General features: G+C 41.6%; 3 protein-coding genes across 5 annotated transcripts in view; 1 reads left to right on the forward strand and 2 right to left on the reverse strand.

The window, feature by feature from the left end:
- Positions 1-781: 781 nt before the first annotated feature.
- Positions 782-3,763, reverse strand: pgrmc1 (progesterone receptor membrane component 1). The gene is given in 3 exon segments (NM_001146359.1): positions 782-1,764; positions 2,404-2,559; positions 3,436-3,763. Coding segments are annotated over 3 exon segments (546 nt in total). The 5' UTR covers positions 3,731-3,763; the 3' UTR covers positions 782-1,669.
- A 1,224-nt stretch (positions 3,764-4,987) lies between these two features.
- LOC106568018 (ras-related protein Rab-24) lies at positions 4,988-11,426 on the forward strand. 2 transcript variants are annotated; one of them, XM_014138010.2, is made up of 9 exons: positions 4,988-5,396; positions 6,140-6,320; positions 6,461-6,529; positions 6,728-6,806; positions 7,286-7,353; positions 7,460-7,559; positions 7,742-7,792; positions 7,914-7,973; positions 8,146-11,426. In XM_014138010.2, the coding sequence occupies exons 2-9, from the start codon at positions 6,207-6,209 to the stop codon at positions 8,208-8,210; spliced, it is 606 nt and encodes a 201-aa protein (XP_013993485.1). In that variant the 5' UTR covers positions 4,988-5,396; positions 6,140-6,206; the 3' UTR covers positions 8,211-11,426. The 2 variants fall into 2 exon arrangements, with proteins under 2 accessions (XP_013993485.1, XP_045549506.1); XM_045693550.1 differs by having other exon boundaries at positions 5,007-5,097.
- A 1,954-nt stretch (positions 11,427-13,380) lies between these two features.
- The window catches only part of LOC106568016 (histone-lysine N-methyltransferase NSD3), a 30,962-nt gene continuing 17,164 nt past the window's right edge, over positions 13,381-27,178 (reverse strand). For both annotated transcript variants that reach the window (XM_045693551.1, XM_045693552.1), the window contains exons 13-23: positions 26,957-27,157; positions 24,907-25,086; positions 24,515-24,671; positions 23,994-24,199; positions 23,724-23,836; positions 22,673-22,942; positions 22,032-22,148; positions 19,273-19,414; positions 17,693-17,799; positions 17,248-17,449; positions 13,381-16,976 (exon numbers count right to left, since the gene is read on the reverse strand). In XM_045693551.1, coding sequence (XP_045549507.1) covers positions 16,255-16,976; positions 17,248-17,449; positions 17,693-17,799; positions 19,273-19,414; positions 22,032-22,148; positions 22,673-22,942; positions 23,724-23,836; positions 23,994-24,199; positions 24,515-24,671; positions 24,907-25,086; positions 26,957-27,157 — 2,417 coding nt within the window. In that variant the 3' untranslated portion in view covers positions 13,381-16,254. The remainder of the gene's footprint in view (positions 16,977-17,247; positions 17,450-17,692; positions 17,800-19,272; positions 19,415-22,031; positions 22,149-22,672; positions 22,943-23,723; positions 23,837-23,993; positions 24,200-24,514; positions 24,672-24,906; positions 25,087-26,956; positions 27,158-27,178) is intronic.

The following is a 27,178-nucleotide window of genomic DNA, read 5'->3' on the forward strand; positions in this document are numbered from 1 at the left end:
ATCATAGCTAAGAGTGGGCGACAGCTCATTGCTCACTCTGACACACTGAGTTCTGCCTTCAAGGTATGATTTCATCCATCTCAAGGCATCGGGGGAAAAGTTGAACTTGGACAATTTTGTGATGAGAATCTCATGGTTAACAGTATCGAAAGCCTTCCTTAGGTCCAGAAACACAGCCCCAACAACGCCCCCTTTGTCCATCTTGGACTTCACTTGAGGCTGTAATCGCTGCAAAAGGTGCTTCAACATAGTACTGAGTCAAGGTTCTGAATACTTATGCAAATGTGATTTTTTTTTATACATTTGCCTAAATGTCAAAATGTGTTTTTGCTTTGTCATTATGGGATATTGTATGCAGATTGAGGGGGGAAAAACAAATACATTTTAGAACAAGGCTGTAACGTAACAAAATGTGGAAAATGTCAAGGGGTCTGAATACTTTCCGAATGCACTGTAAATATATTTAAAACCAAACACTTTTAGACTTTTAGTCAAGTAGTATTTTACTGGGTTATGTTCACTTTTACTTTAGTAATTTTTTATTAAAGGTATCTTCACTTTTACTCAAGTATGACAATTGAAAATACTTTTTCCACCACTGAGTAAATACTGTTCAGAATTGTAGACTAAAAAACACCTATTATTTCAGATGAGCTCCATGCACACAATCCTGCCCATCATCAATCCAAAGCTTTGTCACAAGTGTGTCCTGAATATATCATACCCAGGCCCAACATTCATAAACACACAACAAAAAACACTGACAAACACCATACAGTTTGATTAAACATTTGGGTAGATTTATTTATCATATCAAAATATCAGTGTCATGATGACACAAACTAGGACATTCCTTTGTAATGCATTTTGTAGAGTTCCCTTCCTGTGTTTACCAGTATGTGAGTCCAGATTCTGGCCAATTCCAGGGAGTATTTGCCATGGCATACATAATTGGTACAGGAAGCACCTTAGTTCACTTGGCATTTTTTATATTGTGTGCTACAGTATGAACATCCTAAAACCTACTTCATCCAGTGCAAGCCCTACATTAGTAGTGTGTGGAATTATCAGACCAATTGTGTTATTATTACAAAGTTATGCTGAAAGTGAATGCTAGAGTGAGTATATCAAGCATGATCTTCTCTAACGTATATGAGAAACTAACTGCAGTTCAGTCAGACCGAGTATGTGATTTTTAGCTATGCTTAGTGATGGATAACTCAGAATGGCCAAGTCAGAAATTTTTATAGATCCTCTAACACCAGAGCCAAAAAACAAACAAAAATATTTCTGATGGAATGTTATCGGCTTCTGTGTTGAAAATCTGTGGTCATCTCATGATTACAAAAATGAAATATGTTCATCTCAAGCTACAGTAATAGATCTTCCATCAGCATCTACATGACAACTAATACAACCTATATAACTTTACAAAGACACCACAGAATTCAAGAATTATTCAAACCTTAACCAAAAATCCGCTAGATTTTGGTAAATTAAGGTCTGTGGCATTTTAAATGAGCATAAGAGGTGATGGTCCATGAAAATGTGATAATACAAAAACCATACAGGAGAAAGCATTTTGTTCAAATGCAGCAACACAAGGCAATATCCATCACATTATCCTGAAAAAATTAAGGCATCTGAATTTCCCTTGTGTACTTGAGTTCTAGTCCTTCTTTTTGTCCTTGATCTCCTCGTCATCTGTGTACTCGGTAGGTTCTTCTCCAGCTTTCAGAAGTTTGCCGACGTAGTCATACTTTTCTGTGAAAGGCAGGAAGAAGAAGAAAATTACATTGTGTCCCTCAGAGACCTTCGCCAGACACAACATTAGAGCCATTATCAAGGACATGGTATTCACTGGGTGGAGAACAGCCTTGGCCCAGAAAGACTCCCATGTGTGGGTTTAAATTCACAGCACTACTCAATGGAATGTAGATGAAAGTGTATCAAAAATATTAATTTTGATGCAAAGTACTATTACATTATGCCCTGGCATGGCACTATACTATTGCTTGTGATATAGTGAACTCTTCTATCGTTGCCAAGCCATACAACTGAGGAACACAGAGGAGTTGACTAAAGCACAAAAAGACTGGATCACACCAACACTAGCTATGCCCTAAGGCGCAATACAGAAATGGATTTTAAATCATTCTAAGCCATCAAAACTGTTCGGGGGCATGAACAACTTGCACTGGGCCATCATTGTAAATAATAATTTGTTCTTAACTGACTTGCCTAGTTAAATAAAAAAACATTTTGTTTTTAAAGACTGTTGAGTGGTGTGTGTGATGTTCACTGCAAGAGGTTCATTCCGCTTGAGGTAGAAGTAGAAAATACAGTATCAGAATTTAAACCAGTGTTTCGTAGCAACTTCTATCAACTCCTGCATCAACTCACGAGTGAACTGGGTCTCCCATTCGTTGAGGCTCTCTTGCTGCATGGCGTTGAGGTCCGAGAGGTCGTCGTGGGTGTCTTTCAGGGCCTCCTTCTCCAGACAAAATGTGGCCAGGCCCCTGGAGGCATCTTTACCAGCAAACACTCCATAGGGACCATCTGGAAACCATCACACAGACATAAAGTTTGATTTGAAATTCAGCCAAGTATTTTATGAACTAAAATGTGATTGTGAATGGACAGGTTTTAATAAACTATCAGCGTGTATACATTGGCTGATGACTACCATTTTCTGAAAGTATGCCGTTTTTATTGTGTAAATTAAATTCCACAAGCTCCCCAACAGACATAGCTGACTGTATTCTATGACAGCTTCAGAGATAGCCCCAACAGCAACCCCCCCCTTTTTTTTTTTTTAATAGATGTTGAGGCTGACAGAAGGGACAGCCTGAATCTGTGAAATGAGAACTAGCATTGCTCTCCAATAGGCCTCAAAAAGCCTAACTTTGTGCAACCATCTGGTCTGGTTGAATTTAATTTTAAACCTTTGTGCAAGGCATTCTCCTGTGTCAAACTATTTCTTTTAAAATGGAATGAAGGCAACTGAAACACAACATCATAAACGAGGAGCAGCAATAAGGGTCATAGACTATAATAACCTGAAAATATTGCAATTTATACATATTTTCAGGGAGGACGTTCCTCAGGAGGGGTTGCGTGACAGTGCAAGATCAATCAACTCGGTGAGAGGTTACATGCCAACTAGGCTGACCACGTCACTAGCAGCTCGCGTGTTGTGAAATTCAAACCTGGGCAAATTATTCATGAATAAGAGAGAGGGGGAGTGGCGTTTTAGAATGGTCGCAGTTACAATGTAACAACTTAGTAATACACACATACATATAATTAACAAATTTAGGAATAAAGTCGACAGACCAGCAAGCCACTTGGCTACAGTTGCGCCAACCATTATTTTAGGCGGAAATAGCCAAGTCCTTGCTCGACGGACAGCACATGAAAACAAACGTATTTTACCTGGCCCGTAGAATTTCTTTCCTCTGGTTACATCGAATACCTTAAAATTGACAGCCATGAGAATTCTTGGATTTTGCAGCCCATCGTACGGTTGCAGCTCCGTTAACGTGAAATCTCTTTTCTTGAGTTTAGGCAGAGGTTCCTCGACCTCGCCCATATCTGCAGGTTTGTCTCCGCGGAAGATTTTGTACAAAAGAAATATACAGAGGCCTAGCAGACTCAAATTCAACGGGGAAGTAAAAATCTCTTGCAAAATTCCTGGATAAATTTCCTCGGCTCCCTCTGTATCAGCCATGTTTGTTTCTCTATGCTTGGTTGGGACTGTACTGGAACATGAGGCTTTTCGAGGGTGGGATCAATGCACCAATCACAGTGACCAAAAAGACACTGTTATGCAGTTTTAACCAATGGGCTTCGTGTTGGAACTGTAGTTTTGAGAAATGTATTACTTAAGAAATAATGCCTGAGAACCCGGGAATTATCGTGTGACAACTCACGAGTTCCAACACAAACCATGATCTCATTAACTATGCACTATATGGACAAATAAGCATAATGTTTTTTATGTAGGCCTACTAATAGCAGAAACTCATTGCTCATCGAACGTTGCGACAAGGGGTGTTCTGATTCCCGGCAGGACACAGCCCTTGGGAGGAGTTGTCACACGATAGATAATACCTGTGTTCGATGGCATTCTTGCATTTATACACCGTTTTTGCCGCTACAAAAAAAGATTGCAGTTTTGAAACTGCAGTAAAAGTGCAGTATCTGCAGTCGACTGTGGTATTTTGGACGCAGTAATTGCAGAATAACTACAGTGTAGGTATTCTGCAATTACTGTGTCCTAGTTATTCTGCAATTACTGCGTCCAAAATATTTCACTGTAACTGCCGTTACACTGAAAAATTACTGTAGTAACAAAAACAGTGTTATTTTGGACGCAGTATTTGCAACATAATGCAGTTAGACTGCACTTTAACTGCAGTTATACTGCATTGTACTACAGTTATACTGCTCTCTGACTGCAGTCTTTTTTCGCAAGGGTGGTAGCAAACTCAGCCTGCAATATTTTAAAAGAGTGCTGGTCGTTAGTTATTTTCTCATGTTTTGAGCCAGTCCTTAATTCCAATCATTATATTCATTCGACGTTGCTATTCTAAACAAATAATTGACATGTAGCTAGCTAGCAGAGGTTCAATGATGATGAGAGACAAGAACTACAATAAATAATGATCAAAGGGCTTTGTGTTGGAACTGTAGTTTTGAGAAATGTACTACATCAATTTGATGCATATTTCACATATTAATCTATTTTATATAAAATGTTCAAAGCATAAATACATTAAAATTAGAATTTTGGGAGCAACTCATATGACCGTAATTCATTGAAGAATGATCATCTTGCCTGGTAAGTAGGGCATGTTTAAAAAAAAAAATCAAACAACATTTAACTGTAATTAAAATGATTTGAACCATTTTGCGTTAAAAAGGGGGACTTTGAATACGACGTCATCGTAATGGTGATTAATGACATCACATCCTGTATATTTATTTATTTATTTATTTAACCTTTATTTCTTCTGAAGAATGTCTCTCCTCTAAGTAGTTCCCCATAACAAAGCCTCTTGCAAGCTAACGAATGAGGCTGAGCCTGCCAGAAATGTATGTCGAGTACGATTTGCCATACGACAGAACAATGGCATAGACAATATACAGTACATGTTAGGGATCTTTCTGTAGCCTGTAATTTTAGTTTGTAGTACAATTGACGTTGCGTAAGCTGACAACAACAAGAGCAACCTCGAGTGGCTCAAACACTGGCTAGCCAGCTTCAGTTAGATAGCTAACTTTAACTGTAACGAAATGTTCACATAAGAGCTAGCTATTACATTTAGCTTAGTATAATCCGACTCGGTTCTTATTCTTCAATTTGAACACATTTAGCCGAGTTTGCCAAGCAGGTAAGTGTTTTGGTTTTAGAAAACGTCACCTAGCAAGTCATCATTAGCTAATGTAACGTTTGAATGCAAACGTTGGCTAGCTAGCTAATGCTATTGCCACTGTCAAGCTAGCTAGCGAACAGTTAATTCGCATTTTGTGTAATATTTCAGGTCTGCTAATTGTGTGTACCATTTTGTTGATTGTTGAGCTCTCTAACGTTATCGTATTGGTAACATTACGTGTATTTTAACTACCTAGCTACACACCCATGCCCATTTGAACTTCTTGGAAATTGTTGACAGGAGCCACAAATGTAATGACATGAAATGTGTGCCGCTCTCTTGAAAGAAATTCTGCTGTCGCAATTTATGATACAGTTGCCGCGTTCACATACTAGTCTGAACTAAGAAACTCGGAAATGTCCGACTTGCTAACTGGTTGAATGCGGCACGTGTATAACTACAACCTGTTAGTAAATCGGAAATGTCAGTTTCCTAGTTCCCGACTAGCAGATTAACCCGTCATTCTGTTGGTGCTGTGGGTGGCTGCCACCCATTAAATTGAGTGTCACTTCTAATTTTTAAGAAGTTATTTTCAATTGGAGATTACATTAGGGACCAAGCTTGAACAGACAGTTTGATACCACATCTTACAACAGTTTTGTTTCTTCACTCAGCATGGGTTTACAGGCCCAAGTTAATCTTACTAGCAACTTGCTGCTGAATAAAATACGAATCATATTGTCTCTCTTTCTGTTGCACAGCTTTTCAGCATCCTGGTCTACCCCTCTCCAGCTCCTCCTCTCCTATCTCATCTTGGTTCTGTGCAGTATGACAATGCGTGTGGATGCCAAAGTAGTTATGCTTGGGAAGGAGAGTGTAGGCAAGACCAGCCTTGTAGAGAGATATGTCCACCATCGCTTTCTCGTTGGCCCCTACCAGAACGTGAGTATCAGTTAATTTCCTAGGGCAGTGTGGGATTCCAACTGGATGTGTGGGATGCTCTCTCTGCTTGTGTGTGAAGATTCTTTCTCAATATTTGACTTGCTACATTTTTTTTCTTGCAATCTGCCTTTCTTCGATAGACTATTGGGGCTGCATTCGTTGCCAAACCAATCCAGGTGGGAGACAAGGTGGTTACCCTGGGAATATGGGTGAGTGACGATGACTGATGTCATCCTACGTAAAATACAAAGGCAAATACATTTGCATGAGTCTCTATACGCCTTATGGCATTGCCTGGTGAATTATAATCCCTGGAAAATAAATGAATGAATCCATTGTAGCCTGATATGGGGGAGCTACTGGCTATGTGTGGATAGACTATAAGTGATTCCTTCTCTGCAACCCAGGACACGGCTGGATCAGAGCGCTACGAGGCTATGAGTAGAATCTACTACAGAGGAGCCAGGGCTGCCATTGTCTGCTATGGTAAATCCTCATGAATGACACTGTCAGTAGCACTCTGTCTAGGTTTATTATTGTTTACGTTTTTGTCATTGTCTACGTTTTATTTTTATTTTGCTACTATGGAGTTCTTATATCTGAAATGTTTCATTGAGGGAAATTCTTGTTGAGAGCAATTAACGTTTCTGCATGTTGTGAATTGTGCTCACATGTCCTGCACTCATATTTCCCTCATTGGGGGAATTTTCATGGTTTGGAAAATATCTGATGAGGCATTTACCACAGTTGATGACTCAATTTGTTCTGTTTCTTTTTTAGTTTTAGATGGTTCTGTTTTTAGTGTGGTTTTTATGGGCTGATTTACATTGCAACAGTACTATCTAGTAATGGTAATACAGAATATTCTAGGTTGAATATACTTTTATAACTATGAAAACATATCATGTTTTAGTCAAGTTCTGTGTTGTCATTGATCTTTATTTGTGTGACTTTCGCTCCTGTAGATTTGACAGACACCGGCAGTTTCCAGCGAGCTAAATTCTGGGTGAAGGAGGTGCAAAACTGTGAAGAGGTTAGAGACCCTTTCATAAAAACACAACTCACTTGCCATGATGGGTATTGCCCTGTATATTATCCTATGTAACTGCTCACAATTTCCTCTATGACCTCCATTGAAGCACTGCAAGATATACCTCTGTGGCACAAAGGTTGACCTGATTGAGAGTGACCGGGGCCTGCGGCAAGTAGACTACCATGACGTTCAGGACTTTGCTGATGGTAAATTGCTATGATAATCATCATCACTAACTCCCACTTAATCATGGAGTCTGAGTGTCTTACCAGACATCAATCAATCAATCAAATCTATTTATAAAGCCCTTTTTACACCGGCAGATTAGTATAAGGACTGGCTGCTTTAGCGTAGTTTATGTTTATTCTTTCTTCATTCTCATCTACAGAGATTGGGGCTCAGCATTTTGAAACATCCAGTAAAACAGGCAACAACGTGGGTAAGTGACACCTCATATGCTCAGTTCATTTCAAATCTAGTGTATAGTCTCATTAAACTACATTTCCCGAAAATGCATCAGTGCAGCAGTAGACTCACATTCTCTTTTAACCACATTCCAGATGAGCTGTTTCAAAAAGTTGCAGAGGACTTCAATAGCATCTCCTTCCAATTCATGACCGGTGAGACTTTGGCTCTCTTCTTAGATATTGCTTCTATAGTTTAGCTGTCAGTGCACATTTAGTCTGCAATGGTAGTATTACTATCATGAATTGTCATTCTCAATCTCTACTGTGGTGAGTTATTGCTCTCCTGAATAGGTCTGGTTGATACTTCTCTGCTCTCTCTTTACAGAAGAGACAGGTATTGACTTGGGTCAGAAGAAGGACTCTTATTTCTATTCCTGCTGCCACAATTAAACCTTTACTGGTAGACAGCGGTCACTTGCCCTAAAACCAACCTGGAAATGTTGGATGGATGCTAGACATCCCACCTGGAGCCTGTTCATTTAAAATCAGAGAAAGAAAGAGAGGAGTCCAAGCAGTACTGTGTTTTTTTGGTTGCTTTTTTCAGTTGTGCCATAGAAGGCTAAATGCTCACTGCATTTAAAGGAGTGCTCATAATGATTGGACTTCCCCTCTCTCAGGACAAAATACCTGCCAAGGGGGATATCGGAATGAAGCAGACAAGGAAATAGCACTTCAACCCCACTTTTAAAAAAGCCTTGTTTTCCTTAGTTTCTATCAACTCGCCTTAATGCCGCTACACACTTCATGCAAACAGAGCAACGGAGCATCGCATACGATCCATTCCCAAATTTTTGCCAAACAAAAATACGTAGAACTATGTGTGACAAGTACTCTCTGTTGCTGCGTTTATGTAGTTGGATAGAAGTGTATAGGGCCATTTAGGAACAGTTCAAAGTTTACTGGGGAGGGGTGGGGGAGGGGGGTTAGAGTGTCCAACTCGAGGTGTCAGAAAACAAAATGTACGACCACAAATAACAATAACTATGTTTATAAATGTGGATATGGACTTTGCCACTTCAGCATGGTTTTGTGGCAAAGTCGATGCACTACGATCAGAGCTGGCTGCAGACAATGCTCAGCTAGCTAGAAATCTAATTTCAAGCAGTTTGACGCTATAATTATATACAATATATGCAACACATTTTCCACCAATAGGTTTCTGTGCCAATGCAACACACAACCCATAAGCAAAGCATACCCATTTCAGGCGCTTCAAGTTCATGGTTTGTGTTTTCAACACCACAATGAAATATACTGTCAATCTCGACAAACAGAAAATAGGCCTAAATCCTGCCCTACCTTGCAGGCCTACCCAGTATCGAAGGCTTGGCTTGACAGTCTCCAAATGTCATTACACTTTTTGGTATTAAACAGATGTCTCTTTCCGTTCATCAAATGGCTGCTGCACCGTTTGGATGCTGGAATTACATTTAGGACGAACGTGCGCAGGTAGCCTACAGGATACTTTTGATTAAAACATTGTGACTGGTTGTGTTCATGCCACACATAAACTTCAATACATTTTTAAAAGTGAAATGACAAATATTTAGGCTACATTGAAGTGTTAGGTTCTAGGTGCGTGAGGAATAGCCGCTGGGATGGATCTCTTGAGGCAGAGAACGTGTTAAGCTTTCCTGAATAACTGGGCCTGCTGGGAGCATATGTGGCCACATTTTTATTATAGAACGACTTGGGAGAATGATGATCCGCAACAGACAATGCATGTCAGTATCAGAACTTAAATACAGCCAGACTGGCCTGCTACTCTGCCTTTCTATACCTTATAAACAGGCGAGTAGACCCACAAGTGATCCAAATGGAATGAAACATTCAAATCACAGGGCTTTTGCACCATTATTTAAATAACATTTTCACTGCAGTTTATAGCCTAGAGTAGAATTTTGTACTTGAAAACAATAATGCAATTTCTCATTGCATTGTGGTGTTATAGGCTAGTCTATGTAGGATAATTGAAACATAATTGTCCCTGAACCAGATGACATGGGGAGCTTTTTGAGTTGCGTGTCTCATTTCTCACAGTTCTTTCTGGCGCAATGACGCACCTGGCCTCTTTGCTGATAGTGAAAATTGGTGCAACTTTGAATGATTCTTTCTGTGGTATGATGCTAGTTAGCCTATTGTAGATCTGGACAAATGATCCACCTAGCGCTATTGTCACTATGAATGGTGGATAGAAGGCAGGATAGACTGGTATACTATACTGACCTGTGGTATAGTAAAAGTTAGCTCACGGAAAAGCATAGTGCATAAGAGAAGTACCAAAGCAACTTGATATAAGGGAGGCGCATGCAAGCGGAAGAGGAGATTTGTCTAGGATGGAAGAAATTATATAGTAAAACCTGCAAAGGGATGAATGTAAACCAGGAGAAAAAAACGCACTACCCTGTGCCCAATAAAAACAACCCTCCCAAAAGCAAAAATAAATAAGTAAAAAAACATTAGACAACACTCCCCTATTTTGGACCACCCCACCCCAGTAAATCTCAAACTTTCCCTTATATATATAAATTATGCCAATGACATGTATAGCTTTTATCCCATAATCAAATGCCTTGAGTGAGTGTGCTTCTTTTTAAGTACTTGATTTCATTGATCATTCTGTGGGTTTTGGGGCTTTAAACTATAGACTATTTTCATTGTCTACTCTAGGTTGCAATGGACTTGCCATACTATGTACCTGCACATTTATTGTCATGTAACATATATTTTTCTTTTGTCATAAGCTCTGATACAGTTGAACGTATATGGAATGCACCAACACAGGAAAAAGTTTATGGGTAAATGTTGTAATAAGAGAGTTACGTCGCCATGGCTAAAAGTACTAGATAATGCCATTGCAATAAGAAACCCTATAAACAGACAGCTATGTGTAGCTAATGTACAATTTAATATCCAGCAAGTCACTAACTTAATGTTTTATGGACACCTCATCAAACCGTGGCTGACCATTGTCGTTACTTCACACACAATGGGAAGTTTAAACTTTCTGTGAATGTATTGTTAATGTTTACACTTTGAGACACCTTTGACCTTTTGAGACAGTCTAGCTAATGGCTGATTTTTACTTGATTTTACCAATGTGTGTTCAAATTAGCTTAGTTAGACCTACTATTGAATTTGAGTGCAAAGATAAATGAGAGGAAATACTGAAACCTCACTGAGGTTTTTTCTCAGTCCCACTGAAGTTGTGCATGTAGGAGACTAGTAGTAAGCAGAGTAATGAATCACATATCCATCATTAGCAGTGTATAGCAGGCTCCATTGTTGTTTACACACGCAGCATCTTCTATGTTGTCACTCCCCAAGGACACAGACCTGGTGCCTGAGAAAGAGGGATAGTTCACATATTTCATTTTATGAATGGTTTACAGGACTCTGTTATTAGAAGGTGCAATGTGTACAAGCACAAAGCCAGGAGGTTGTTTGCAGTCCCACATCTGTCTGAGGCCTTGTAGATAACATGCATATATTTCCAACACTACAGGTCCACAGGGTCTGCTGATATGATCATTCATTGTGTGGACTCCAGTGACTGTGTTTTCTAGCATGTTGTAAATTGGAAAAATAAAGATTCAATTTCTGCAAGTCTCTTGGTTAGTGTGACACTTACAGTACATTAGCCTGGTCAACCAGATTGACCGCTGCATGCAATATTGTTTAACTTCACTATATCATATACAGTTGAAGTCGGAAGTTTACATACACTTATGTTAGAGTCATTAAAACTCATTTTTTCAACCACTCCAGAAATTTCTTGTTAACAAACTATAGTTTTGGCAAGTTGGTTAGGACATCTACTTTGTGCATGACACAAGTAATTTTTCCAACAGTTGTTTACAGACAGATTATTTCACTTATAATTCACTAAGTTGACTGTGCCTTTAAACAGCTTGGAAAATTCCCGAAAATGATGTTATGGCTTTATAAGTTTCTGATAGGCTAATTGACATAATTTGAGTCAATTGGAGGTGTACCTGTGGATGTACTTCAAGGCCTACCTTCAAATTCAGTGCCTCTTTGCTTGACATCATGGGAAAATCAAAAGAAATCAGCCAAGATCTCAGAAGAAAAATTGTAGACATCCGCAAGTCTGGTTCATCCTTGAGAGCAATTTCCAAACGCCTGAAGGTACCACGTTCATCTGTACAAACAATAGTACGCAAGTATAAACACCATGGGACCACACAGCCGTCATACCGCTCAGGAAGGAGACGCGTTCTGTCTCCTAGAGATGAACGTACTTTGGTGCGAAAAGTGTAAATCAATCCCAGAACAACAGCAACGGACCTTGTGAAGATGCTGGAGGAAACAGGTATAAAAGTATCTATATCCACAGTAAAACGAGTCTTATATCGACATAACCTGAAAGGCCGCTCAGCAAGGAAGAAGCCACTGCTCCAAAACCGCCATAAAAAAGCCAGACTACGGTTTGCAACTGCACATGGGGACGAAGATCGTACTTTTTGGAGAAATGTCCTCTGGTCTGATGAAACAAAAATAGAACTGTTTGGCCATAATGACCATCGTTATGTTTGGAGAAAAAGGGGGAGGCTTGCAAGCCGAAGAAAACCATCCCAACCATGAAGCACGGGGGTGGCAGCATCATGTCGGGGGGGTGCTTTGCTGCAGGAGGGGCTGGTGCACTTCACAAAATAGATGGCATCATGAGGCAGGAAAATGACGTGGATATATTGAAGCAACATCTCAAGACATCAGTCAGGAAGTTAAAGCTTGGTCGCAAATGGGTCTTCCAAATGGACATTGACCCCAAGCATACTTCCAAAGTTGTGGCAAAATGGCTTAAGGACAACAAAGTCAAGGTATTGGAGTGGCCATTCACAAAGCCCTGACCTCAAGGCTATAGAAAAAGTGTAGGCAGAACTGAAAAAGCGTGTGCGAGCAAGGAGGCCTACAAACCTGACTCAGTTACACCAGCTCTGTCAGGAGGAATGGACCAAAATTTACCCAACTTATTGTGGGAAGCTTGTGGAAGGCTACCCGAAACGTTTGACCCAAGTTAAACAATTTAAAGGCAATGCTACCAAATACTAATTGAGTGTATGCAAACTTCTGACCCACTGAGAATGTGATGAAAGAAATAAAAGCTGAAATAAATCATTCTCTCTACTATTATTCTGACATTTCACATTCTTTTAATAAAGTGGTGATCCTAACTGACCTAAGACAGGGAATTTTTACTAGGATTAAATGTCAGGAATTGTGAAAAACTGAGTTTAAATGTATTTGGCTAAGGTCTATGTAAACTTCCGACTTCAACTGTATGTGAGGTGAAACGGGTGAGCACAGCGGTCAGTTTTATTAACAAGGCTAACAGTACACTGAGCAACTGCTAAAGCCAGTTGCTATAACATAAGCACTTCTATTGTGAATTATTATCTACCCCAGCCCAATGCAATCATTTGTTAGTTATTACAGTAAGATTGCTTTTAACTTAAATGTACCTTCTTAAAAATAACAATACAAATGCGATCCAAAATCAAAATGCCAAAAACAGTTGAAGAAAAACGTTCAGATCATGTAATTGCAACTTAGTTTTTTCTTTATTATGTACAAAGAAATACAACACCTTTCAATCTCCTCACAAGGCAGAAGGATATTATTGAACTCTCAACAGTTACATTTTGAACAGATGAATTACACATGTCTGAATAAGGCAGAGAGGGAAGGGAGTCAGAAGCTAAGAAGCATGACAGCAAAAAAAAAAGCTTTGTTACATGTGTATGAATGTATATAAAACAGTGATACAGCCTCCCAACTCTTTGTGCATTATCAGACAACCCTTCAAAGAGGACGGAGGGGTAACTGACAATGTAGAAAAAGATATACAGCTCATTATCGTATCACAAGTTCCAAAGTACTGTGCTGATAGTTGGGAGTTTCATCTCCCTACTCTTCCGATTTCCGACTCGTGATGTGACCAGAAATGACCCTCGACCTCCTCATACTGTGCTATCATAGCCTACTATTATCTGCTTGATGACTGTGATATTGTTACAGCAATATAAAGTGTTATTTACCACATCTGTTGACAGCAACTCAACCAACAACCAATATGTATTAAAGTTGAAGTGATCTTGTTTGTTGGACAGGTTGATGACAGAGCTGAGACCAGAGAACGCATATCCTCTGGGTCTAGACTTATTTGAAGCTCATGTTTTTTTTACATTCATCATATTTAGCTTTTATATACAAATGTTATGTATATACATATTACATATGATTTTGGAAGGACAGGCACAATTATTCTTCCAACAGATGTATTAATCAGTTAGGATCTTATATCTTTGTTGTTAAAATTCGTATTTGTTTTAGTGCTATTAAAATACAATTATGAGTTACTGTATAAAGATGGGTAAAGATGTTCAAGTCAGGCCATGACGATGGTGCCTTTATCTCTATATTGGAGCAACAGCAGTGGTCACCATGGCAACCTTCACAGTACAGTATATGGATAAGAAGGGACAGAAATGTTTCATACATTTTTCAAATCATAAAAAAAAAAACTGGTTGGATTTCTATTCAAATGTAAGAAATTGCACATCTTTGCATGATGAATTAAAACTAAGACAGTTAAGTTTTAATACATAAAGGCTGCTAGAGATACTTCGACATGACTAAACAAAATTGGGCAATATTAAGCACTACAAATATTGCTTATTGTAAAGGCATGATACAAGCTTCAGAAATGGAAACACAACATTCCCATAACTGGGAAATGGGAAATCCACTTCATTCTGTTCTATGGCCCTCCAGAATCAACTCCACCTCCCTTCTTTCACAGAAACCCCAAAACTGATTTGACTCAATTGAAAAGGCATAAGTAGAAATGAAAAACTGACACAAAAAAGACAGCGAGACAGAGACAAGCTTCAAGAGGGACAAAACACATAGCAGAGACAAACATACTGTGGTGAAAGCATTTTAGCAGGGGAACAGACCAGACCTGTCATTTTTAGTGCTAAACCAAAGGCAGGAGTATAGCTTTTCAAATGGAAAGTATGGATGACATAAAGAGACACAGCAATGCCACTACTATAAATCAGTCCCGTCTTAATTTGTGCGTTATAAAGGTCTACATAAATACGTCATAGAGAATATAATTCACACACAAGAGCTAGCTATCTTAGTGATAAGGTTACGTCAAGCAGCTTACTCAACAGCTGAGTACAATGGCACTTTCACATTGAAGGTTCAGTTCAGTTTCTAGACAAAGCTCCACCATGTGAGGAAGCTTGTGTTCAAAGACCTACAGTACAGCCAACTGCACTCAAACAGATATCAGTACAGAAGAGCTAATGGCGATGCAATGCCAGGGTTAGGGGACGATGCAAAGTGCTGTCATGGATTAGGATGTGGGCATGTTCAATATCAAGCCATCTCCTTGATGTACTACTACCCACATGTACTAACTAAGCCATTTGATTGTATGTGTATTGTCTAGGTGTCTGTATCATTTGGGGTGGTAAGGCAGAGGGCAGCAGAGACAGTAGATTAATGATCATCAAACAGATATGGATATAGACTGTGCACTGCACAACAATGACAAGGATGAAAGGACTGGTTGATAGTGTGACTAATCATTTCCATGGCTGACGTACTCATTTCACAGCATTACTCATTTGTGCCATGCAGGAGAGTTGCTTCAGAGAGAAACAGTTTGACAGGCTCATCTAACACACAATAGGCTACTTGCTCATGAGGGGATATCCGTGCCTTTGACAGTACTGTCCCGCTTCTCTTCAGTCTCCCCTTTGAAAAAGATGACCCTTCAGATAAGTTAGTTGCTGTGTCCTCCAAGAGGAGGTGCAGAAGTGTAAACGTTCTAAAACAAAAACCAGCAGCTTTGACAACGAACCACAAAGAGATCCAAATGGGCCTAGCTATATGAATACAGTTCCCATCATACTCCATTGTGCCCTTAAGCACAGATCCAGGATCAGTGTACCCACCCCAAACCGTAACCTTCACTATTAGGGGGAAAACGCTAGACGTGACCACAAATCAGTGTCCAGGGGCAACTCCATCCTACTCCGTTTCGACACACCAGCTCCAGACCCCATTGTAACATCCTGCTCTTTCTCGGGGGTCTGACTGAACAAGGCGGTGTGCGAATACACAGATCTATAAATCCTCTGGACAAGAACAGATCCTTATATACTACAAAGAGGAGTGAATCTACATGATGCTGAGCTCAGGCCCACCCTCAAGAACGAGCAGGTAGCCCTTCTCCCCACATGGTAGACCTTGAGGACAATCACATGCTCACTAGACAATAAGAACAGTGATTGACAGGGCTATTCTGTGGTTTGGCTGATCAGTGTCCGTGTCCCCTCCCCCTGTATGGACTGTGTGGAATGATAAGCCACCATGCAGAGTTGTAGAAAAATTGTCTTTACTCCTCTTCTTCTTCCTCCTCCACCTCTTGTTCTTCTACTTCTTCTTCCTCCTCATCCTCTTTCAACTCAAGACCCTCCATCTCGCCATCCTCCAACTCTCCCTCCATCCCCTCTCCATCCCCCTCTTCATCACCCAAAGGATCCTCAATTTCTTCTTTCTCATCTTCGTAGGAAGAGATGGGTGAGTACTGGGGAAGGAATAGGTGAGAGCTATCGGGGGCCTCAGAGCTGGGTAGAGGGGTGCTGATGGGGCCAGAGAAGGGGCCAGAGAAGGGGCCAGATATGGGGCCAGAACAGTGACCAGAGATAGGGCCAAAGGAGGGGCCAGAGATTGGGCTAGAGATGCTGCTAGAGATTGGGCTAGAGCTGGGGAGAGGGGGGAAAGACTCAGACTCAGGGCAAGGCTGGGGGTCCCCTGTCCCTGTGGTAGTGACTGTAGCAGCAGCACCAGCCACAGCAGCACCAGGGATTACTACGCCAGCCCCCAGTCCCGGTGAGAGAGCACAGATGTCGGGTAGGTGCTCCCTGATCTCCCCTGGCTCCAGGGGGTCTGGTCCACAGGGATCGTGTTCGCTGCAGGACAGCCGTCCGTCCAGCTTGGAGATGAAGAGCATGCCGTCGCGGTGCAGTGTGCAGTAAGAGCTGGGACACATCTCACAAAAGGAGGCTGCCTCCTTACCACACAGGTCACACTGGTGCCACGGGCACTCCCACCGACCTGCAGGACAGAGCAGGGAGATAGATACAGTATATCAGACAAGGGCAGTCAGACACAACTCCATCAGCAGTAACACAGAGAAGTAATCAGCACACTGAGACTGCTAACCAGGGATCTGACAGACTTCAAACAGTGAAAATGCATGAAATATGTCATGCATATCATTCAATCACACAAACCAACAGTAACAGAGGGGAAATAGAACAAACCACTACAAGCTATAATACTACGATATCATCTCCTCTGACAGGAATCTAACTGTGCCACTGACCTGCAGGCCTTTTGGCGAGGTTGAGACAGTCTGCGTGGTAGACCTTGGGACAGCCTGGTCTCTTACAGGACACAATTTGTCCCCCGTCCCCACAACTGAAGCACTCGTCCTCCCTCTCCTTGGTCACCTCCATCTTGTTCTTCCGTTTAGCCAGGACCTTCTTCTTCAGCTTGCGGCCCTTGTCATCTGCTGGAGGGTGGTTCTGGGGAAGGACGAAGCGTCAGGATGTTGAAAGAGACACGGAAACCCAAACTGAAGATGGCCCTTTCATTCAAATATCTCATTCCCATTGACATGACTATTTTGACTACTGTATCAAGGGCCTCTTGGATTTGTGGAAAGAGATTTTAAAATAGCTATCATGATTGTTTCTACTATTGATGTATCTTATTCATCCTGTAGATCATGTCATCAATAACAACATCTGGTTCCAGTGTCTCCTCACCTTTGGCCGAACTCCTAGGAAGCCGCTGCAGTTTGGAGCTTCACATTTACACACAGTCTTCCCATTCCCCAGGCACTCCAAGTTGTAGTTGAAAGTCAGCTCTGTGTCTGGAGACAGACAAAATGACCCATAGAAGACAGATATAAACCAGTATCCACAACAAGTGATGGAGAGATGGACATGAACTGCTGATGGAATAACCTATGTAATTACCGTGTAAAAAAAAATTAGTTCTGTAAATACACTAATTATGGCCTACTTTGCCCTCACAGTGGTAAATATTATGCAACTTCCTTTTCTTATACCTGGTACAATGCTACCCTTATACACTATATATACCAAAGTATGTGGACACCCCTTCAAATTAGGGAATTGGGCTATTTCAACCACACCCGTTGCTGACAGGTGTATAAAATTGAGCACACCGCCATGCAATCTCCATAGACAAATATTGGTAGTAGAATGGTTTTACTGAAGAGCTCAGTGACTTTCAACATGGCACCGTCATAGGATGCCACCTTTCCAACAAGTCAGTTTGTCAAATTTCTGACTTGCTAGAGCTGCCCCGGTCAACTGTAAGTGCTGTTATTGTGAAGTGGAAACGTCTAGGAGCAAAAACGGCTCAGCCGCGAAGTGGTAGGCCACACAAGCTCACAGAACGGGACCGCCGAGTGCTGAAACGCGAAGCGCTTAAAACTTGTCTGTAACACTCACTACCGTGTTTCAAACTACCTCTGTAAGCGACGTCTGCAAAATAACTGTTCGTTAGGAGCTTCATGAAATGGGTTTCCATGGCCGAGCAGCCGCACACAAGCCTAAGATCACCATGCGCATTGCCAAGCGTCAACTGAAGTGGTGTAAAGCTCGCCGTGGAATCACGCTTCACCATCCGGCAGTCTGACTGGTGAATCTGGGTTTGGCGGATGCCAGGGGAACGCTACCTGCCAGAATGCATAGTGCCAACTGTAAAGATTGGTGGAGGAAGAATAAAGGTCTGGGGCTGTTTTTCCATGGTTCAGGCAAGGCACCTTAGTTCCATTGAAGGGAAATCTTAATGCTACAGCATGCAATGACATTCTAGATGATTCTGTGCTTCCAACTTTGTGGCAACAGTTTAGGGAAGGCCCTTTCCTGAATGCCCCCATGCACAAAGCGAGGTCCATACAGAAATGGTTTGTCGAGATTGGTGTGGAAGAACTGGCCTGCACAGAGCCCTGACCTCAACTCCATCGAACACCTTTGGGATGAATTGGAACGCCGACTGCGAGCCAGGCCTAATCGCCCAAAATCAGTGCCCTCACTAATGCTCTTGTGGCTGAATGGAAGCAAGTCCCTGCAGCAATATTCCAACATCTTGTGGAAAGACTTCACAGAAGAGTGGAGGCTGTTATAGCGTCAAAGGAGGGACCAACTCCATATTAAAGCCAGTGATTTTGGAACGAGAATGTTCGACAAGCAAATGTCTACATACTTTTAGTCATGTAGTGTAGTTCTCCTGCCAATGCCTATATAATGAAAAGTGTTGCCAAAATCCAAAGCCGTAATATAGCACAAACTCCTTAAGCCAAAGCTCCGCTCACCTGCAGGGACATCTATGAGAGTGAAGAGCCCCACACGTGTATCTCCATTCACCGTCCACTTCTGGGTCTCACAGTTGGGCTGGCAGCTGTGGTTCATGAAGCGGGCCTGGTTCCCCTTTGGCCCGGCATCAATGATCCGATCCTAATCAACACACCGACATGGGCAACACTGTTCAATCATCATTACATTTGGGTGTCTTTATGATACCATGCAAAGCAGATGCAATTTTCTGAGATGAAATACAAAAACCAAAAGAATCCCCTCTCTTGAATGATAGGGCAAACTGTAGCTTTCTGCCTAAATAGACATACCCAAAAGTAATAATTTTTCATAAGATGGCCATAAACATAAATGGTAATGCTGCATAATTTTAGAAAGGTGTACTACTCACCTCTCTGGTACTTTTTAAACAATAAATAGCTGAGCTGTACTCACTTTTGAGGACCTAAGCTCAAGTACAAATATTATGAAATATAAAAAATCATAAATATGACAGGACTGCCAACTTTTGAAGAAAGCTTGGAGTAAGATTTGCTATGTGAATTTCATTACCCCCTGGCACAAGCCCTAGATTGGGGACTGGGTGTCCTCCCCCAGGAAAATGTTACTGTTTGTAAGCTAATTTCCTGCAATTCTACGTATTTTGACATGACATAGGCCTATGACCAGGGTGGAAAAGTTTAAAATAAAAACCACAGGTCAGGTATATTCAGGATGCTTTCAACATTAAATTAACACTCAAAATTTGATGACTTTTTTTTTGGGGGGGGGGGGGGGATGACATATAAAGTATGCTGATATTTTTTTGTAAACATATTTGTAGGTGGTTTGATGCTTTATACAGACAGTAATGAAATGAGATAGGGAGACAGGCAAATTCTACAAATAGTGGGAAGGTTGGAAAAAGGGATTGATCCCTGTTCTCATGTGACAAATTACATTTGATTTCTGGAGCATTTAATATCCAATAATATGACTTATAAAAAAACGGTCCATGAATGGCTGCATTAATACATAGCCTCATACAATTCATTTTCAAAAGACACAAGTAGTCATATCAGATTTCAAATATGTGATTACACTGGCAAAATTGTGAAGAAGTGTAATAATAAAATAAGTGTGGGGAATAACACTAATTACCCTATATTTTAGCCCACTGTTAAGAATGAGAATTGTTCCACTGATCAGACTAAATGAAGTAAATACTGTAGATAATAAAATCGCCCGAAGACAAGATTACATAAATCTGCCCCTACACACTAACCAAATTATAGTCTAGAATTTGTATAGTCTAGAATCAAATATACACTTTTCGGTTCACAGTCTGTTTGACAAAATTATTTTCATAGTTACAAATCAGGTCACCCTACCACACTTCCCTGATAAAACATACTGTAGGTCTGTCTGCTGCCTTATCGTTGTCATAGTCTAAAAGGCATGGTTAATCTGACGTCTGTATTGGCAGTGCAGCATTTATGGCGATATGGCTTCCGCAGAAGCCAGGGCATTCATACTTCTTGCGCTCCGCGAAGCAGCACAGAGCTGTTGTGAAGGAAGTTGTCAAGGAAGTGAGTTTGTGTTTCAACAGGACCTCCCGCCCCCACCTACCGTTAACCAATCATGTAAATGCGGAGCTATACAGAGCTAAAACAAACCCTCTGCATTGTTACCAAATTTGGGAGTTGTATGGCGATGCGGTATGGAGTTAAATGTGGCCTCTGCATGTCTCCAGAGGATCCACGATTGCGTCACACCATCCATACGGAGCCTCCGACCCCATTTTGGATCAAGCATAAATGAGCTTTTATCCTAAAAGCCAATCACCAAACGAGGGGACTAATGCAAGTGCGGATTAAATCGACTTAAATCGATTTTAGTACATGCTGTCAAAAGGCTGCATTCTGCAATACGGACCGGAGTAACAGCCACCTAATTTTGTTGACAACATTGTACATAAAACAGCGCTACATTGCAGCTCTTTTTACTCTAATCTTGAGGGGTGTATCTTTAAAACATGCAATCAACCCAATTGATCCCTTACATAACTAGACCAATCATATGCTTCAATGTGCCGCGGTTCACAGTGCTGTGGCAGGACAGGACAACGATAGAGGTTCCGCTCGTTTATGATGATAAATTGAAGGTGCAGATGCTCCGATTTAAAAACGATTTGGAGCACAGATGAAATGTTAACGCGCTGACTATGGAATGGACTACATAAAAGCAGTACTTTTCAACGCGTGAAATAATAGTGTGCCGTGAGAACGTGAGAAGAGGGTCAAATGCGTGTCTCACGGCCACTGCGTTAGAAACCACTGTTGTTGCATCCGCTTGACTTTTTACATGTGCTATTGCAAGCACTGCTGTGAGATTCACAGGCAAAGAACATGTGACGCGTCGCTCCCTATGCAAATACCAGATTTCCTGTGTCCGTGAAACTCACAGCTGCGCTTGCAATAGCACATATGAATCAGGACAACCAGCGTTTCATGGAGTGTATGTAACGCCGTTCACAGAGCGGGTTGTTCACAGAAATATCGTTCGGGAATCGGGGATTAACATCTAAGAGAACAAGAAACCAACAATTGTCAATAGTAGTGATAATAACCAATAACATAGCCTATAGCATTAATTACCCATGACAACTTCCTGTAGCTAGTTACAGAAATCGTGGTTAAAGGTCATAAGATTACAGAGGTAACTTCAGGCCAAGAGACAGTCCCACTAGAGCTCTGAAATCCTGACTCCTGAGCCCCACCTTGTCCAGAGTCAGCATGTAGAAGTTACAGATGTCGTTATCCTGGGCATGTTTGATCCTGACCCGACACTCATCCTCATCGATCACTTCTCCTACGTACTCATTCACAAACTCCCCCTGAGAACACAACCATGACCGTCAGCATGAGAGATACAGTGGAACACTCATTCTACTACCAATCATTCTACTACTCAAATAATTACTCTTGGATTGAACTCTTGGATTCATCTGAGAGCTCCCTTGGGTTTAACTGACTTTTGAAAGGGTAATTTACATGTAAAGATCATAGCAGATAGACTTGTGCAAATCAATGTTTCAAAGCCATGATGGCCATTGATGACAGGGCTTTGTCCACTTTATGGTTTGATGATTAGATTAACATATCACTGATTACCATTTCAAAAGTCATTATACTTCATCTTAACATGGAGATGATTCCTTTAACATCCAAAATATTGCTTACACTTTCTAGAAAAAAGTCTGCTGAGATTGAAATCTGTCTGGATTGAAGAGGAATCAAACAAAGCCCCGTTCAAATCCATAGCTTTTTGAAAATATAGTTTAAGCCCCAGGGGATACAGTTTCATGGTGGCACATTGATCTCTACTTTACATGATTAATGCGAAAACCTCCACCATTACCTTCTTGATGTCGTGTGCACAGCGGAGGCCCCAGCCTCGTGCCAGCGTCCTGAAGATCTCCACCTGGCTGTACTGGCGTTTGGTGAAGGCCTGGTTCAGGCAGCCATTGCCTGCCGGGCACACCTGGGGGTGGCACTCGTACATCAGCATGCGGTTAATACACTCAGAGTCAATGCCACACGGGTTCTCGTCTGACGCCTTGCAGTTACAGCGTGGGATCTCTGATAGGTCGGCCGTGATGAACTGCACCTTCCCGATTGGCCGATTCACCTGAGGGGTTAGGCGAGTGACTTCAGAGGAATGAAGTTGCAAAGGGGGTGTGGTAATACTTAAAATTTCAGGCAGTCTTATCAAACAGCTCTTACATTAAAAAGCCATTATTATAATTTTCACAATTTTACAGTATTATTGCAACTTCAGAGCGGAAATACACACTGAGTGTACAAAACATTAGGAACACCTGTTTCCATGATATAGACAGACCAAGTGAATCCAGGTGAATCAAATTACACTTTATTGATGTCACCTGTTAAATCCATTTCAATCAGTGTAGATGAAGGGGAGGAGACAGGTTAAAGAAGGATTTGTAAGTATTGAGACTGGATTGTGTATGTGTGCCATTCAGAGGGTGAATGGGCAAGACAAAATATTTATGCCTTTGAACGGGGTATGGTAGTAGATGCCAGGCACACTGGTTTGGGTGTGTCAAGAACTGCAACGCTGATGGGTTTTTCACACTCAACAGTTTCCAGTGTGTATCAAGAATGGTCCACCACCCAAACTATATCCAGCCAACTTGACACAACTGTGGGAAGCATTAGTCAACATGGGCCAGCATCCCTGTGGAACACTTTCGACACCTTGTAGAGTCCATGCACCGATGAATTGCGGCTGTTCTGAGGGCAAAAGCGGGTACAACTCAATATTAGGAAGGTGTTCCTAATATCTTGTACACTCAGTGTATATAAAACACAAGGAAGTCATGTTTTTGACTGCAATGGACCTTTAATGTATACATTTTGTGTGGCAAGAGGTGTGGCAGTTATGGTACCTTGATGTGTCTGTATGGAGGGGGTTTCTTGTCATTCCTCCTGTCCTCCTGAAGCTGTCTCAGTTCTTTCTCTGCCTGTAGTTTCAGAAACCTGCGAGCAGCTTCCTCCAAAGCTGGGGAAAGATTAACATTAAGTCAACGACAACCTTGTCACAATTCACTTCGACAAAACACTCTTACTCTCTGCACACACCCATGCTACACATACTTACACAGCTCAAGCCTCCCCTTCAAATTTCCTCTACTGCCAATCAAAATTGGTGTGAATACCTTTCTTGTAGATGGCGTCTACACCCTTCCCCATCTTCTCCTTGTTGTTGGTGTCTACGTCCATGTAGGGGAAGACTCTGGCTTGGTAGGTCCACAGGTAGTCGTTGGAGCCAAAGAAGTGCACAGGGAACTCCCCTACGTCGTGCCTCATACGTAGGATGTTCTCCGGAATGTTCTTGGGATGGTTGACCTCCGCAGGCCACCACCTAGACAGAAGATAGGAAGGGAAAAGACGATATGAATGAGAAAAGGAAATGGGCCATGGCAGAAAAACCACTACCATTTGCAACCACTGTTATATTGTGAAGAGAAATAGAGGTGCATTTCGGTTCTCAGTACCTTTGTGGTTTTGTAATGTCAGAACACCTAAAGGACACTTTATCATGAGGAATGTGGTTCAGACAGGGGAGGCCTTTTACTAATATCCTGGATGCCATCTGTTTCTTCTTTAGGCAACTTGTTGTTGTTTTGCCAAACCAATGGTGAGCCAGTGAGGTTGGTACCCAGGCGGCCGTACTGACCTGTACCGGCCCACTTTGACCCACAGGATGTCCTTATAGTGGGGCTTCTTCCCGGCCTGGCAGTCGTTACAGAACCAGCTGCCCTCGGGCATGTCGATGTTCAGACACTCCCGGTGGAAGGCAGCAGGACACGATTCACAGCACAACAGACTGCCCCCTGGAGCATGGGAGAGGAATAACAGTTTGTCTACTGGACTGGTCTATGAGATTGAAAACTCAGATGAGCAAACAGAGATGTAACTGGGCTGTAGTACATATGAACTCTGATCATGTGTTCTGCGAAAATTGTACCCTGATCATGTAATACACATTACATATGTAGGTAAGTATTTACTGAGTGTATCTATGCATATCGGACTCTAACAACCCAACATATGTGGAGGCCGGCGTACCTTCAGAGCAGACAAAGCACCAGCTGACGTTGACGTGTTCATGGTTGCGGATTCCCCTGCGGGGGGTGAAGTGGTTGGGACACAGGAAGCTGTTGTTGGCCAGGACCACACTGCCCGCTGCCATGCAGTAATCGTTGGCATGGTACGCCACAGGGCAACGCACACAGCGCGTCAGACGACCTACAGGACACACAACACAGGGGAGACAGAATGAGCTGTACACATACAGAATATCTAGTACACATACAGTACCTGTCGAAGGTTTGGACACACCTACTCATTCAAGAGTTTTTATTTATTTTTTACTATTTTCTACATTGTAGAATAATAGTGAAGACATCAAAACTATGAAATAACAAATATGGAATCATGTAGTAACCCCAAAAAGTGTTAAACAAATCAAAATATATTTTATATTTAAGATTCTTCAAAGTAGCCACCCTTTGCCTTGACGACAGCTTTGCACACTCTTGGCATTCTCTTAACCAGCTTCATGAGGTAATTACCTGGAATGCATTTAAATTAACAGGTGTGCCTTGTTAAAAGTTAATTTGTGGAATTTGTTTCCTTCTTTATGCATTTGAGCCAATCAGATGTGTTGGGACAAGGTAGGGGTGGTATACAGAAGATAGCCCTATTTGGTAAAAGACCAAGTCCATATTATGGCAAGAACTGCTGAAATAAGCAAACAGAAACGACAGTCCAACATTAGTTTAAGACATGCAGCTCAGTCAATACGGAACATTTCAAGAACTTTGAAAGATTCTTCAAGTGCAGTCGCAAAACCCATCAAGCGCTATGATGAAACTGGCTCTCATGAGGACCGCCACAGGAAAGGAAGACCCAGAGTTACCTCTGCTGCTGAGGATAAATTCATTCGAGTTAACTGCACCTCAGATTGCAGCCCAAATAAATGCTTCACAGAGTTCAAGTAACAGACACATCTCAACATCAACTGTTCAGAGGAGAATGCGTGAATCAGGCCTTCATGGTCAAATTGCTGCAAAGAAACCACTACTAAAGGACACCAATAATAAGAAGAGACTTGCTTGGGCAAAGAAACACGAGCAATGGACATTAGACCGGTGGATATCTGTCCTTTGGTCTGATGAGTCCAAATTGGAGATTTTTGTTCCATCCGCTGTGTCTTTGTGAGACACAGAGTAGGTGAACAGATGATCTCTGCATGTGTGGTTCCCACAGTGTAGCATGTCAGAGGAGGTGTGATGGTGCTTTGCTGGTGACACTGTCAGTGATTTATTTAGAATTCAAGGTACACTTAACCAGCATGGCTACCACAGCATTCTGCAGCGATACTCCATCCCATCTGGTTTGCTTTTAGTGGGACTATCATTTGTTTTTCAACAGGACAATGACCCAAAACACAGCTCCAGGCTGTGTAAGGGCTATTTGACCATAGAGAGTGATGGAGTGCTGCATCAGATGACCTGGAATCCACAATCACCCGACCTCAACCCAATTGAGATGGTTTGGGATGAGTTGGACCATAGAGTGAAGGAAAAGCAGCCAACAAGTGCTCAGCATATGTGGGAACTGTTGGAAAAGTATTCCTCATGAAGCTGGTTCAGAGAATGCCAAGAGTCTGCAAAGCTGTCATCAAGGCAAAGGGTAGCTACTTTGAAGAATCTCAGATATAAAATATATTTGGATTTGTTTAACACTTTTTTGATTACTACATGACTCCATATGTGTTATTTCATAGTTTATTCTACAATGTAGAAAATAGTAAAAATAAATAAAAACCCTTGAATGAGTAGTTGTGTCCAAACTTTTGCCTGGTACTATATATTTACTTCCCACAGCTCATTTCAAGTAGTGGGTGTTTCTATCATGGTGTTGAAATTAACTAACTGAATTTCTTGTGCAAAATGAAAATTATTTTAGCAAAAATATGTTTGCAAACATTTTTTCAGTTTTCCAACTCTAACCTCATCCCTTTCTCCTGTAGAGTTACCAGGGTTAGGTGATTGCAATTGAGAAGATTTACAATTAAACTGAACTGTGCTAGGTGGAGCAGAGCAGCACACACCTTTGGGGACAGAGGGGTTGACAGGGTTAGTGATGAAGCAGGACAGACAGACGTGGAGGGAGCAGCGGAAGCCCCCGTGCAGGGGGGCAACGAGAGCGTGATTGGCGATACACCCTCCATGGTAGAACTTCCCACACGCTGGGATCATACAGCGCCTCACGTCCTCCCCGGGCTTTTTACACGCAAAACAGGTATGGACACCTAGCAACAAACACATCAAGT

This window comes from Salmo salar, chromosome ssa13 (genome assembly GCF_905237065.1).
Source record: "Salmo salar chromosome ssa13, Ssal_v3.1, whole genome shotgun sequence".
Taxonomy (NCBI): domain Eukaryota; kingdom Metazoa; phylum Chordata; class Actinopteri; order Salmoniformes; family Salmonidae; genus Salmo; species Salmo salar.

Excerpts from the sequence above, each read along its gene's own strand:
- LOC106568018 (XM_045693550.1), top strand. The coding sequence starts at position 5,075 with ATGAGGCTGAGCCTGCCAGAAAT. Across the intron at positions 6,321-6,460 it reads TCGTTGGCCCCTACCAGAAC|ACTATTGGGGCTGCATTCGT; the intron begins GTGAGTATCAGT and ends TTTCTTCGATAG. Across the intron at positions 6,530-6,727 it reads TGGTTACCCTGGGAATATGG|GACACGGCTGGATCAGAGCG; the intron begins GTGAGTGACGAT and ends TCTGCAACCCAG.